The sequence below is a fragment of the Saccoglossus kowalevskii genome, chromosome 14, assembly GCF_978046115.1.
Source record: "Saccoglossus kowalevskii chromosome 14, keSacKowa6.1, whole genome shotgun sequence".
Classification (NCBI taxonomy): Eukaryota; Metazoa; Hemichordata; class Enteropneusta; family Harrimaniidae; genus Saccoglossus; species Saccoglossus kowalevskii.
In genome coordinates, this window is record NC_140654.1 from 26,237,329 (window position 1) to 26,251,883 (window position 14,555).

The window sequence follows — 14,555 nt, forward strand, 5'->3', positions numbered from 1 at the left end:
GTAAAATAATAAAATAAATAAAATAAAAGGGCATTAATAACAAAAGTAATAAAAAATAAAATTAAAATAAGTTTATAGCCAAAATAATTAAAGCCCGTACACTACATCAGATTTTAATCAGATTGAATCAGATCGTGAAACAAATTGATGTGCATATGTATAATATCATGTATGATGTATGTGTGAAGTTTGATTGTGATTGGTCCAGGCATTTCTAAGATACAGGTCCAGACGCACAGACGGAACCACAGACGCACAGAGGTCAAAACATAAGTCCCTGTTTTCGGACTGCATCTGAACGGGGACTAATAATGATGAATATAATTAGTAAATCTTCCAAATGGACATTGAATACAATGGTGTTTTAGGCAATTAGCCAAGCTAAGTATCTGGACTGGGTCTTTAAAATGGATCAGATTTAACTAGTACCCAGATTTTTTTTTAGCCCATGTTAAACGTTCATGCTTGTTATTTGACCTCTTAACCAGTGCTATTAATTAAAGGAGGTTCGCACAACTATTGAGGGCACTGTTAATGTGTGAAATGTTGATACAAACACATTTTCAGTCCATTCCAACAAACTTGCTGAGAAATATCCATTTTACTATTTTTCCCTTGAGTGTCATTCCCAAGGCTTGTTTAACAATCCGTATCTCCAGCAACACGATACTTCCTGATGAATGCAAAGCAAAAGTAGTTTTCCAGTTGGTTAATTTATGTTCTTGATGGAAATGATAATTTGGCTGACATGGTTTTACTACGTCAGCAGTGACTGTGTGATTCACATGTAATGCGTTCCGACCATATCAGATAATTACTGCTGAATTTATTACTTCATAACACTGTGTGTCAGAAATAAAAGGTTGTGCTTCACTTTATTACTTTCACATTATAGTAGATGTAATGTCATCTCAGAGAAAACTGTAAATCTCATTTGTCATTTATATGCTAATACAGAGTATAAATGTTTCACTGAATCTTATTTTCACCTATTTAAAAAAATTCCAAATGAAAATAAGCAGTATTGCCTCACCTGACCATCTGTTATGTACTTAACATTAATCTTCAGAAATTTCTCAAAATATTCTGTTTCTACCGGGCTTTCTATAGACAACTGTCGTGATGACTGTCTGACAACTTTTCCTGGTTTCGGAGTACTATGCCGTTTCAGGAGTAAATCTTTCTTGTCTTTCCTTTTGTCTTTCGATGACTCATCTTTCGTAAATGGAATGTCTTTAGATTTTTGTCTTTGCGACACCACTGGTACATCCCTTGGTTTGTCAAAACTTCCTGATATACTCTAGGGAGAAATGATACAAAGACAGGTGTTATCCCAAATCTGGGATGGTTATAAATCATGTGTTGCTTCAGACAACTGGTGTAAAATTATAAATGTAGAACGAAAATATTATTGTAATAGCAATGATATCTCACTAGGTTATAATTCTATAGTTTTACTAAAAGATTATTATTTTGGCAAATCTGTGAAACCTAGTCAGTGAATGTGTACAAAACACTAATGCTTTTTATGCATACCGTATTTACCATATTTTACATTCAACTTGTCAAAAATCAGTGAAAATAAATTTCATACAAAATACTCAAAAAGTTTTTTCATTCCAGCTATAATTTAGTATTTTCCATTTTGGTAATCTTCTATTTTGGTAAAACCTGTTTTGTAACTCATATTCTACAATATAATGGTTCGCTACAACTGATTTTTTAGGTTAATCAAGGTGAAGTTAAAACAAAAGCCTCTACAGATGACTAAAATGAATGGTAAAAACAGTGTCAGCAGCAAAATTCCTTCATTTTGCATATGTATTTCATTCGAGTTCAGCTGAAATCTCAACACAACAGCCTCCACTGCCATATAGACTCTGATATGTACTCACAGTGAAATTCTCATTGATAGGTGTGATTTCTTCAGGTGACTGAGATGGACTTACACAAACCGGCTCAACGGAATCCGGGTCTGGTACATACAGCATCTACACAGATAAATTAACATGATATCAGTACAAATTTTAGTATTTCATCAGCGGCTGTAGCCATCCAATCTATATTACCAGATGAAAAAATGGCGTCAATGCTCATTCCAATTAAGTTAACTGTTGACAACCGTTGAATTGACACTACCGAAATAGTTGTTTTATTAAAATATTTGAAGATAGTTAAATTATGTTTGCAACAATTTTCCATGAGTTTGAGAACTTATTGTGGCTCAACACAATTGTCAATCATTGGCACATACAATTTCCTTATGAAAAAAAAACTATTTAACAGTGTAGGCAAGACCTGAACTAATCTCTAGGAAATTTCCCCTGAAACAAAATGTTGTCTCTTTGAAAATTAGTCTCTTGGGAGATGTTGAATTGTTTGAATTATGGTTATACAATTATAAAACCAAAAGTTACAAAAAATAGCAACGCCCATATTTTAGAAATCATGGCCACTTTTGTGAAACCACATCCAAATTGTAACTCCATATTCAATTAACAGTTAACAGAGAAGTTCGAGTTACAAGCAACATACATTTTTTTTTTAATGTCCAAATTCAGTCTCAAACAAAAACATTACAATTACATTACAACAGTTACAATTCAGGTGTGGTTTTGTAAAAGTGGGCGTGGTTTCTAAAACATGGGCATGGTAATTTTTCGTAATTCAATGTTTTCGTAACTTGAATAATTCGGCATTTCCCTTTTCAGTTTACTCTGCAGCTTATGTGTGTAGATGCACCCTGAATACTGTAGAAAAAACATTTTTGTGAATTTTTCGCGCCAGTCAAAATCATGAAATTTCTCTGTAGTCCTCTGACACAGAGTGTCATTGACTTTTGTGAAATTTTTCCCGATTACCATAAAATACTAAAATAATATTCCAAACACAAGATATTAAACAATATACAGTATAGGACTTGCGGATACACAAGTTATCAACGCCTGTGTTTCTGATGCATTTTTTACTACTGTGTCTCATCTCAATGGCAGCTATCACAATCTAATTTTATGTACACCATGGGAATTGCTCAGAAAGACCACAGTTCAAGCAGACTCAGACAAAGTACAATGTAGCACCCTTGTCGCATGTGCATAACTAGCGTTTTCGCAGTCAGCATTTATATAAAAAGGTCACACTATTTGTTCCTGCAGTCAGCATGAACATAAAAAGGTCACACCATATCATCCTTTGTTGTGGTTGAAGGGAAAAAATGTAATTAAAATAATTCGCCATGGAGACAGAGTGACAAAAGCAGTCTAGACTTACCTGTCCAGGGAATATCATTCTGCATCCTAATCTATTCAATCTCATTAATTCAGACGGTGTCGTATTGTAATGTAACGCTATACTATCAAGGGAATCGCGAGTAGACACCTACAAAAATAACAATACCAATTGATTGCTACTTCATCTGCGGTAATACTCAATTTACAATACAATTTTGTGATATTTGAAGCCAATATAATTATAATGTAGCATTTTGAAGAAATTTTATCATTAAATATTGCAATGATAACATGACAATAAAGAGAACTTTAAACAAACTATTAGAAAATGTACAACAAACTGCTATATATTGCATGGAGTTACAAGGTGACAGAAATGAGTTTTTGTGTAGAATAGGAGTCTCATTTGTGCATCTCCATTCTTTCTAGCATCCATGGTGAAAGCAGGATTTCACACATGCTGAATGAATGAAGATAAAATTTTATATGTAAATACCAGGTAATATGATACATACTCAAAGTGACAATAACTGTGATTTTAAGTGAGATCACAACATCAATATTGTTTTGATCTGTGGTTGTTGGTAATGTTTTCGAGATATTTTGACACAACACAATGAAACCACAACAGTCACTTTGAATGACATTGCTTTCACTTTCACAAAATGTAACCCAAGGAACTTCATTCATTAAAACAAAATAGCCACCAGTCAGCCAATACATCTGTATATCTATGAAATGATGTACAGTATATATGAATTTATCAACTTTGAACATAGAACCACTGGCAGTAGAATTCATTCAAATAAAATGGCCACCAGTCAGCCAATACATCTGTATATCTATGACATGATGTACAGTATATATGAATATATCAACTTTGAACATAGAACCACTGGCAGTAGAATTCATTCAAATAAAATGGCCACCAGTCAGCCAATACATCTGTATATCTATGACATGATGTACAGTATATATGAATATATCAACTTTGAACATAGAACCACTGGCAGTAGAATTCATTCAAATAAAATGGCCACCAGTCAGCCAATACATCTGTATATCTATGACATGATGTACAGTATATATGAATATATCAACTTTGAACATAGAACCACTGGCAGTAGAATTCATTCAAATAAAATGGCCACCAGTCAGCCAATACATCTGTATATCTATGACATGATGTACAGTATATATGAATATATCAACTTTGAACATAGAACCACTGGCAGTAGAATTCATTCAAACAAAATGGCCACCAGTCAGCCAATACATCTGTATATCTATGACATGATGTACAGTATATATGAATATATCAACTTTGAACATAGAACCACTGGCAGTAGAATTCATTCAAATAAAATGGCCACCAGTCAGCCAATACATCTGTATATCTATGACATGATGTACAGTATATATGAATATATCAACTTTGAACATAGAACCACTGGCAGTAGAATTCATTCAAACAAAATGGCCACCAGTCAGCCAATACATCTGTATATCTATGACATGATGTACAGTATATATGAATATATCAACTTTGAACATAGAACCACTGGCAGTAGAATTCATTCAAACAAAATGGCCACCAGTTGGCCATTTTAAAACTGATCCTGAAAAAAAAAATGACATGCATCAAGTCCTATAATGTCCAATGTATGTACCAGGTTTAAACAAAAACCATCTGTAAACAACCAAGACGCATGCATCGACGCATGCACATAGATTAATGCTTATGTCCCTGTTTTTGGACCACGTCTGAACGGGGACTAATAATGCAAAAAGTAGCACCAGAATTTTGGCAGTAAAACTTACGGCAGTAGAAAGGTTTGTGTTACATTTGTTACTTTTTTTCAGGAGGAATAAATTATAAATAAAACTCAAAACGTAATCAGAGACAAGAAAAAAACAAAAACACAACATATTTAAAATAATGAAGATGTCAGCAAAAAAATAATATTCTACACCATACAGTAACAAACATTCACCGTTTTAATACAATATTAATGCAGCATACTGATTTCAAGACATTTGCACTCTGAAATTCTGCTAATATTTACTTTATATAGATATAGCAAGACATGTATTGATTTGTAACTGAGACCACTCAGGTCTGGGTATATAATAAATAATTAAGTGAGCTGAGCATAATGTCAATGATAATGACAATACTAGATTATGCAGTACTATTTATAGTCCTACAGCAGTAGTGCAATAATGTGTCCTCCATGAAAAATTAGTGCTAAGTAACTTACCTCTATTGTATTATTATAGTAATTGTGTTCAGTTGTTTATTCACAATTAATTCCACAACATATACAGTGAATTCTGTCAAAATCTAACTAATGTGCCAACTGTCCTCCACAATAAAAAAAAAGCGCTAAGTAACTTACATAAAAATATAATATGTTAATTACCTCTATTGTATTATTATAGTAATTGTGTTCAATTATTTATTCACAATTAATTCCACAACATATACAGCTTAACACATGTTCAGTTCATAAGAGCGAGTAGGTAATAGGCATGTACATGTACTTATGTTAATGACAGACACGTCTGTGGTCTGAATAAGCAACATTGTGATACAGTACATGTATATAATAAATGCAATGTGTGGTTTATATACACTCCTATTAGAGCAAATATATTGTATGGTATTCTCGGTGGCGGACATCCGGGCATTTTCAACACGTGGCAACCATCACGGTAAAAACAAATGCCAAAAACTTTCAGAAAACTGTATTTTTGGATAGTTGTTGAGACTTCCTGAACAGTGTAACAAAATGATCCCTACATGTACAACATATATTAATTTGATTGCTCAGTTGAGTTTGTGTTGTGTTTTCACCAGCTCCTCGACAAGCATTCCACAGCAGCTCGCGCAGAGCCTATAGAAATACATGATACAGTGATGCACGTCTCAGCAACATAGAACATTCTGTGACGTAGCTCCGTCCCGAGAACAGAACGTTTTTATACTATATATACTGAGCATGTACAGTAGGACACGTGATGCAATAATACAGTAACAGCTTTTGAATACTACAACTTGTGGGAATATTCTAGAATTACTGAACGAAATGTAATGACGAAATAAGATACCCGTATTTGTTAGCTAGTCGTGTCTGTCTGTGTGGTGCATACAAAGACATGTTTTCTTACTAATGACTCAGTATTTATTTACCGTATATGACAAGGTTCCTTTAGGCTGTCGAATCATTCCCTTGCAGTTTTTTCTTTTGCTCTTATTTGCAGTGTCTAGAAGAAAAAGAAGAAAATAAAGAAATCAAAAAACAAACAGGATGCTGTCATGCTTTGACAATAAACCGCAGCTGAAGTCATTTAAATCAACGATTGGAGATGAAATTGTTTAAATGATTTACTGAGTTTTTATTTGGTTTATTACACTGACTGGACAAAACTATAATCAAACCAGTGTTAGTGACCACTTTTATATAACAATTACTTGCCTTCAGTAGTGACCACTTTTGGGTAGTCACATGAAAAACCACCTATTTCATGTGATTACTTGACTGCCCTTTTGGCAATGGTATGGTCAAACAAGTCATTGTCAATGACATGTCCCCGTTCCGTTCATATTTGAGTGACATATACATTCAAAGCAGATCATGACCGAAATGCACCTGCATATGTACAACACATTGTGCTAAATCTGAACAAAATCCATCCATGCATGACTGAGATCCGGTTCTGGAATTGTGAAAATACGTGATTTTGATGCATTTTCGGCCTTAAATTGGCCATCATTCCGCTATTGTTAAGCAGATCATGAAACAAATGCACATATCTATTTGTGACATGATGTACCATGTGTGTGTGAAGTTTGAACTTGATCAATCCAGACATGTCTTGGATACGGATCCAGAACTGAATTCTTTAACAAAATGGCCGCCAGTCGGCCATTTCGAACTTGATCCGAAAAAAAAAAAGACGTGCATCAAGGTCCTATTATGTTTAATGTATGTACCAAATTTGAACAAAATCCATCCATGCATAACTGAGATATGGGTCCGGAATGGTAAAAATGTGCGATTTCAATGCATTTTCGGCCTTAAAGCGGCCCCCATTTGGCTATCGTTAATGAGATCATGAAACAAATGCACATACATATTTGTGACATGATGTACCTTGTGTGTGTGAAGTTTGAACTTGATCAATCCAGACATGTCTCGGATACGGATCCAGAACTGAATTCTTTAAAACAAAATGGCCGCCAGTCGGCTATTTCGAACTTGATCCGAAAAAAAAAAATGACGTGCATCAAGGTCCTATTATGTTTAATGTATGTACCAAATTTGAACAAAATCCATCCATGCATAACTGAGATATGGGTCCGGAATGGTGAAAATGTGCGATTTCAATGCATTTTCGGCCTTAAAGCGGCCCCCATTTGGCTATCGTTAATGAGATCATGAAACAAATGCACATACATATTTGTGACATGATGTACCTTGTGTGTGTGAAGTTTGAACTTGATCAATCCAGACATGTCTCGGATACGGATCCAGAACTGAATTCTTTAAAACAAAATGGCCGCCAGTCGGCTATTTCGAACTTGATCCGAAAAAAAAATGACGTGCATCAAGGTCCTATTATGTCTAATGTATGTACCAAATTTGAACAAAATCCATCCATGCATAACTGAGATATGGGTCCGGAATGGTGAAAATGTGCGATTTCAATGCATTTTCGGCCTTAAAGCGGCCCCCATTTGGCTATCGTTAATGAGATCATGAAACAAATGCACATACATATTTGTGACATGATGTACCTTGTGTGTGTGAAGTTTGAACTTGATCAATCCAGACATGTCTCGGATACGGATCCAGAACTGAATTCTTTAAAACAAAATGGCCGCCAGTCGGCTATTTCGAACTTGATCCGAAAAAAAAAATGACGTGCATCAAGGTCCTATTATGTTTAATGTATGTACCAAATTTGAATGAAATCCGTCCATGCATAACTGAGATCCGGGTCCGGAATGGTGAAAATGTGCGATTTCAATGCATTTTCGGCCTTAAAGCGGCTGCCATTTGGCTATCGTTAATGAGATCATGAAACAAATGCACATACATATTTGTGACATGATGTATCTTGTGTGTGTGAAGTTTGAACTCGATCAATCCAAGCATGTCTCAGATACGGATCCAGAACTGAATTCTTTAAAACAAAATGGCCGCCAGTCGGCCATTTCGAACCCGATCCAAAAAAAAAAATGACGTGCATCAAGGTCCTATTATGTTTAATGTATGTACCAAATTTGAACAAAATCCGTCCATGCATAACTGAGATCCGGGTCCGGAATGGTGAAAATGTGCGATTTTGATGCATTTTCGGCCTTAAAATGGCCGCTATTCGGCTATCGTTAATCGGATCATGAAAAAAATGCATGTGCATATGTCCCATATAATGTGTGATGTATGAGTGAAGTTTGAACTTAATCGGTCCATGCATGTTCGAGATACAGGTGATCACGGACGCACGGACGCACACAGGGCAAAACATAAGTCCCCGTTTTCGGACTGCGTCCGAACGGGGACTAATAAACTGGTGTTTATATGAATAAAAAATCTCTGACTACACGCATGTTTGACTGCATATGAAAGGAAGCACAGAACTTACTGCACCACTGACAAGGCTGAAAATTAAAAACTCAAATAATAGTGATACTTCAATCTAACAAAGGTGAAATTTTAATCCAGTTAATATATTACTTTAGGCTTACATCTGTGAAACTTCAGAAGATACACAATTTGACAGCCAGTACTTCCAAGAAAATAATTGGAATTATTTTCGAGAACATCAGACTTTTTAAAGGCCACCAGGTTGTCATAAAAAGCAACAACCTAGGTGGCCTTGCTACTCATTTTTATAGCAATTTAGCTTTTTAATTACTAAAGACAGACAAATTAGTGAAACTAATAAAATATAATATAATTTACCTAAGGAGGATGTTCTTTGCACTATGCTGTGTTGCATACCATCTGTTTGTATACTTGTACGTTCCATAGTGAACTCTCGTACATCATGCGCTAAGGGGTTTATATAACCATGGCCAATATCCAGAGATTTACTACGTAGCCTGTAAAAAAACAAATCCACATTAATGAGTTATACTCCATTTGTTAAGCATATATGTTCATGCACCACTGCACTAATCGGTATAGTCATAAATGTATAATCTATATGGCGGTACTGTCTTTGCAATACTGACAAACACACGACACTAAAATGTTGAGCTACAAGTCACATTGCTTCTTTCACTCAGATGCTATGTCTCTTCAAAATGACTAAACAAAGTGCAGCTACAAAAATCTACAGATATTTGAATGGTGATAAATTTGATAAATTGTTAATAAAATAAAGTAAAAAGTCTATGTATAGCAATCCAGTCACAAGATAATTCCCGATTTTGTGTACACTATATGCTTTTCAAACAGGTCATTATTAACTGTTCAACACAGACTGATAAATTTGCTTTAACTTACTAACCATACAAGGTCTTACTGATAAATTACTTTATTAAGCATACAAGTTAACTGATAAATATGCTTTATACTACCGATATATACACGTACATGTGTGTAGCAAACCTCACTCTCACACTTGTTCAAAATAACATTTGGACGAAAGCCGTGAAAAGAACAAATAACATTCCTATTACCAGCTCAGATTAATTATCAGCATTATCCTGTAATCCATATTGAATAAGACGTGCAATGAATGAAGAACTTATGGAAATGTAATTGTAGACCTATTTTCAGAGATTGTTGTGAAGGTATACGTTATAGTACCTATATTTGAAGATGACGCATTACATGCACGTAGTTCTAAATCAGAAACCAACTTTAAAAATTTACCTCTATCTTAAATACCCGGTACATATCTGGTATTCTGTTTTTAGGGAGATGGGTCGGAATAGGAAGACAGTAGAAGACAAAGAATTTTTCCGTTAGCATGGAAGAAACTTGGGTAGCTTGGAGGAAAAACACCCTTCAAGTTGAGAAGGTACCCAATTTCAAGGCCAAAGTTGATAAAATTACCTTGACATTATAGAGGTATTATACATGTAGGTAATAAGTGCAGTAAAGCCTGTGGCAGACACGATTTCACTTGTATAATATTGCTTATTGCAAATTGTAGAATATGAACTGTGTAAACCTCCTAAATTTTAAAGTCAATTGGTCACTGGCTAACTGTGACATACTAGTACATGTACTGTATTTGAAAACTGAGGATACCTCAGAGATGCACAGAGATATAGATTTATTGTCTTTTTCAATGATTTGTTGATTACATTAGATTGAAACATTTATTGTCATTGAAAAACAAAATAATTTGTTTTCTATATGGTTACACAACTATATTGTAAGACACACAAAATTGTTTTCTTAGTCAGAAACGACGTCATCATTGATTGAGACAATGATAACAATAAGATTCTATTTCAGTTTATTCTCTATTCTATTCTATTTTATTCATAGTCTTATGATTGCTCAAAGATGGTGCATGCATACATACATACATACATACTATAAACTACCTTAATATCACAAGTCAGTGGAAATCAGGATACTGTACTTTGTAGTATTGAACATTTCTCTGGAGTCATCCAACAGCCTCAGTAACTTTCAGGAAATTTTTTTATTCTGAATGTCACTAGTTCTGAATGCCATAAAATCATAAAATCGTAAAAAATCCTACTTCCTAGCAACAAAAATTAAGCGGTTTATATTTTTTCCCCAGTGATAGAGCGTGTGTATCCCTTGACAATGCATTTGTCTGAAATTCACTCCAAATCACATACACATACAATGTATTCTATGACCAATGTCAAAGCATTTAAATATATATCATACTAAGTCATAACACCTACAAATCAATTAACCATATTGATTGCTAGTAAGAGGTGACTAAAGATCATAATTGCTGAAGGACAGCAGTGCTGGTGTTATGCAGAGAAATTAGCAATCAGTAAAATAACTACCTAATATTTGTGTTCTTGAATATATCATGGTGTTATTGTTGAAATAAAATGATATGGTTAAAAAGCACCATGCAAGATGGATGTGCACAAATAATACAATGTGGTTATGAGGTACATGTAGTACTTTCTACAGAGCACATCATACATCAATGTCTCTTGATACATACCTGACAATTCTCTATTCTGAATGCACTCACACGTCAAGGTGTAAACTTAGAGCTATACTTAGTGCTTATATCACCAAATGACCTTTGAATGAACCTAAGGCCACTGCTGCCACCACACATGGAGTCAATGACACCCAGCATGTGTAAGTCTAAACAAATGAGTGTTGACTAATTTACATAGTTTTATTGTATGTACAGTAAGTCCTTGGAGAATAGGTAACAACAGTTATGTGACTTCAAAACTAATACTACGTTCACGTTACGGGATCTCGGCACGTGCCGAAATTTTTAATCAGTTGTGTTTGCAGAGGGATTACAGCAGTTGTGTTCACGTTATTCAGGACCCACTTAGGACCGACTGGGCTCCTGCCGAAATCACGCTCTCATTCGTCGATCTGTTGGCTCAAACGATACGCATATGATGATAATAATAATTGTTATAGTGAAATTATATCCATTTGTTGCAATGGTGTTTATTACGAGCCATCGTGCGCATGAACGGCAAAGAAGATTCGAAACATAATTATTTTTTTCACGTCAATGTAAAATGTGCAAGAAAATAGAGGTTGTAGCAGCACATAAATATGCGTCGCTGATGACGGTTTGCATTCATTACTACAGCATCCGACCATCTACTCGTATATCCGAATTTCCTGTTATCGTAATTTCATGCTAGTATCAATCAACTTATGTTTTTCTTAAATTTACCACCGAGAGCGTGATTTCGGCTCGTGCCGAGCGTTCAGGCAGTAAATCTCGACACGTGCCGAGTTTCGGTCCCAAGCATCCATCGGGACCGAGATCGAGTTCTTTTCGGCACGTGCCGACTCGGTCCCGACCGTTCACACACAATTTTCGGCACGTGCCGACTAGGTCCCGAGTCTCGGCACGTGCCGAGATCTCTAACGTGAACGCCACTTAAGAGATAAGCCAACTAGGTAAACACATCATTATTCAAAAGATCAGATGGATGCAGTTTGATGACACAGTAAAAACAAATGAGTGTCAAATAAAATATTTATCTACCTATCTATGATAAACTCAATTTTTTGTTGATCTTGGCTGCTCCATAATGTACAGTAAATAGAGCATATAGTATTTTAAAAAACAGTTATGACTGTATTTAAGACTGTATTTAGGAAAACTGGTACATCGATGGACAAAGTGCAAAAATAGTGTAAGAAAAATCTTTCTTCTGTAACGTTTTACAAGGAAGGCTGAGAACTTATTGATCACCCCTCGTATACCTCATTAATAACAGGCTTCGAACTAGCTGTGGGTCCATAGCTCTTCTTGTGTCTCTCTTTAGTCTAACAAGTTATGATGGCATTTTAGTCATTTGTGATGTATTTTGTGTCATTAAATTTGTTATTTTCAGATATTAGGATTTGTATTGACACAGAAGATCTATATGTATGATTCCTCCCATGGAATAGAACACAAATATGCTACGACAAATGGCATCGATAAGTGTGGATAAAAATACTGAAAAAAAGCAAATTTATTGACACCAATGCATCACAAATGACTGAAATACCATCACAAGGACTAAAGACTAACACAAGAAGAGCTATAAACCCACAGGTAGCTTTGAACACTTCGCAAAGTACAGAACATATGAATATTTTCAGCAACTTTCCTTGCTAATCAAATTGTACAGCCAAGGCATAGACAGATAAACTGAATATTTTGGTCAAATAGACAAAACATATACGACAATAACAAAAGTTGAAACTTGGGTTATGGGGTTAAAAAAGGTCTGTGTTGATATTGAGGAAACAAAGAAACCATTTTAAGCATATCGATGTGATCAAAACTGAGGCAATAAAACATTATGCTCTAGCTGCCAAGATAAAATCAGTCTGAAATTTTTAGATACATCATAATGTTACTATAGTTACCAAGCAATCCACATCATTATGTCATCCACACTAAGTATATACAGAATGAGCTGTATGTAGTCTTAACTCCAAACTGTTGACATATTGAAAGCATATTGTAAGCGCTACACAAAGTCACATTCATCATACTTTATATGTATTTCCAATCAGATTAGCCTAATGTCCCAATGACATTACAGATCTAATTCCAAGATAGATTGAAAAATGGCCTCAACAAAGGAAAGGAAATAGGAATAACAGTATCTCACATTTTGCTCATAAAGATGGGAAATGTTAAATATAAACTGCAGTGGTTTCAGTACACATTACCAATAATGTAAAACGACAACTTAAACAATAACACCACACATTTATCCACAGATCAAATACCTATATATTTACTGGTAATAGGCCTTTCTGCATGACCTCAAAAGGTCGCACATCCTGGTACATCCTGCACAACCTCAAAAGGTCATACATCCTGGTAATTGCATCTTTTAGAGTAATTTCAAAGAATATACTTTAAAAGGAAGATATGGTGAATATTTTTACTGGGATTCTTTAGATATAGTTCAAAATAAGTTATATTTTAATAATTCTGTACATAGCCAATGAGATTTTTGTATGTGCTTCTATTTGAGATGCACTTCTAAAGCGAATACAGTGATTTTCTCTGGGATCTATTTTCATCATACGGATTTCCCAAGGAGACAATTTCTCCACAAGGATTTAATTTATAGGATTTAACTTATCAGCAAAAATATTGAGATTGAAATGCAGTGAATGAGTAATGCCTTCACAGTAATATTTTGTTATCTTTACAAGTCAATACGCAATTCAGTATTTGCCATAGTGTCTGAAATCAAAGATTTTAATCAACTGATGACAGTTACAGTCTGGAGAGAAAAAAATTAATAAAATATTACAACTGTATGTGTATTATTAAATGTTTAATATGCAATGTCATAAAACAAAATTCTATTTTCGAAGGTTTGAGCCAAATTGAAAATTACAGGTATACAGTGTTCTACCCAGGATACAAACAGTGTGATGCCGCCATGCAGCTCTGATACACCGCCAGACTTTTATCCACAAACAATGATCAAAGGAATTGAGAAAGCAGCTAAGTTTATTTAGGTTGGCATGTGTACCAGTACTTGTTGTAAGTAGTGTGTCACATAAATGCATAAAGAAGTTTCTGATATCTACAAACAACTGCAGTCTAATACCGATAATATCGAATATAATAATATTTGTGTTA

The 14,555-nt window shown here is 34.7% G+C and overlaps 1 protein-coding gene across 4 annotated transcripts in view; it reads right to left on the minus strand.

The window, feature by feature from the left end:
* Window positions 1-14,555, minus strand: part of LOC100367838 (oxidation resistance protein 1-like) — a 66,030-nt gene that overhangs the window by 23,619 nt on the left and 27,856 nt on the right. For all 4 annotated transcript variants that reach the window (XM_085508073.1, XM_085508071.1, XM_085508070.1 and 1 more), the window contains exons 2-6: window positions 9,203-9,342; window positions 6,424-6,497; window positions 3,271-3,378; window positions 1,896-1,991; window positions 1,034-1,300 (exon numbers count right to left, since the gene is read on the minus strand). In XM_085508073.1, the coding sequence (XP_085364199.1) occupies window positions 1,034-1,300; window positions 1,896-1,991; window positions 3,271-3,378; window positions 6,424-6,497; window positions 9,203-9,342 (685 nt within the window). The remainder of the gene's footprint in view (window positions 1-1,033; window positions 1,301-1,895; window positions 1,992-3,270; window positions 3,379-6,423; window positions 6,498-9,202; window positions 9,343-14,555) is intronic.